The 1,641-nt window shown below is 29.9% G+C and overlaps 1 protein-coding gene across 2 annotated transcripts in view; it reads right to left on the bottom strand.

The window, feature by feature from the left end:
• Nucleotides 1-1,641, bottom strand: part of LOC106467955 (guanine nucleotide-binding protein G(q) subunit alpha-like) — a 32,059-nt gene that overhangs the window by 16,705 nt on the left and 13,713 nt on the right. For both annotated transcript variants that reach the window (XM_022396185.1, NM_001314113.1), the window contains 1 exon segment: nucleotides 642-770. In XM_022396185.1, coding sequence (XP_022251893.1) covers nucleotides 642-770 — 129 coding nt within the window.

Raw genomic sequence — 1,641 nt, 5'->3', positions numbered from 1 at the left:
ATATATATATATATTTTTGTAAAAGTTTCCGAGATTCTCTACATTTCATATATTTTATTATGTTTTGCATCAAATTTGTAGAATTTTTCACTAGAATCTGAATACGTTAAAGTAAGTCCTAAAATAGTAGGGCTGTAATTTATCTCTGTGACACAAACATCTGTTGTATTATTATGGGAAGGAATACAGGTCATAGACACATGACTTGTAGTATATCATGTAGTCTATATCCATCATAACAGTTATTGTAGAAATGTATTTTAATCTTACAGAGAAACCCTGTTTAATATGTCAAAACAGCCCCTTTACGTGCATAAATAAACACTGAAAGTTTAGCAAAATTATTAACAAGATGTAGAGAGAAAGCAATATTTGTTAGCTCATGATTCCCTGCTGTCTGTGACATGAAAGGCGTGAAGAAGCAAACAATAGCCACTAACATTTTCACAGTGATAGTTTATGAAATCAAACGAAATCCTCTGACACACAATATCATTACCTCAAGTACAACATATTAACTATCATGAACATCCATCAAAACTTTTTGAGAAAAATGTTTTATCCACTATCATATTAAAAGCTTTAAAGGGCTTACTCATGCTGTATGTTCAAACAACTTCTTAAAAATCATAACTACAAACCTGAAGATGATGGAGTCAAGAATAAAGGGGTATTCAATAATGCCTGTTGTCGGTACTCTGACTCTAAGAATGTCTTGCTGCGTAGGTAAGTAATTTGGAACTGCTATTCTGTCTATGTCATTAAGATAACTGGAATGCAACATAAAAAACAACAATGGTAAATTCAAGGTTCACTTCTTTCTACCTACATCTTATTCAGCAATATTAGTTTTGGTGATGCAACTTTGTGTTTTTCTCGACACTCTGATCCTTACTCTACATAAAAAAGAACAGGCATATCATGTAAACCACACAACTTTCATATTTCTACAAAAACACAACAGCAACTACATGTAGTCAAACATATTCATATATCAAAGTAACATTATTATCAGCACTTTATAAATTTTAAATAATTATTTTCTTATGTTAAATTGTTCAACATTAAGTTGTATTGCAGAGCATATTACATGTCAATCAAACGAGTTTAGCTTATTCCTCTTCTTGAGTCACAGGAGCACAAATAAGTACTCGGTTTTGTTAAGTAGCCACAGTAATTTCTTCTGCTAGATGCCACCATTCATTGTCATTTTACTGAGTGCAAGAAAATACCCCTGCCAATGTGAATGCTTTTTGACAGTTATTTCTGTAAGTGTCAAATGGAAGATATTAAATTCCATTCAAATAAATTTATTCAACACGTTATCATCAAATCATACATTTATATAATACTGAAGTGAAAAAAATAATAATATGAACAACTAATATATACTCAAACACATTCCTCTCTTTGAATGTTTTCTGTTCACGTTTCTATTTTCCAGTTTTTTTTCGTAAAATTCGTTCACAAAAAGAAACATATTTGTTCTTAATGAATTTTTGTCAGATTGACTGTTCAGTATATATGAAGACTGACAGATTGATGTTGATACTGACAGGAGATTTTAGGAATTGCAAAAAATTGATAATTTTTCTGTAACAATTTTGAAAAATAGCATTTTGATATATATATATATATATA

This window comes from Limulus polyphemus, unplaced genomic scaffold (assembly GCF_000517525.1).
Source record: "Limulus polyphemus unplaced genomic scaffold, Limulus_polyphemus-2.1.2 Scaffold2809, whole genome shotgun sequence".
NCBI lineage: Eukaryota > Metazoa > Arthropoda > Merostomata > Xiphosura > Limulidae > Limulus > Limulus polyphemus.
Note: the sequence above shows the minus strand (reverse complement) of the source record. Positions and strands in the feature narration are given on the sequence as shown.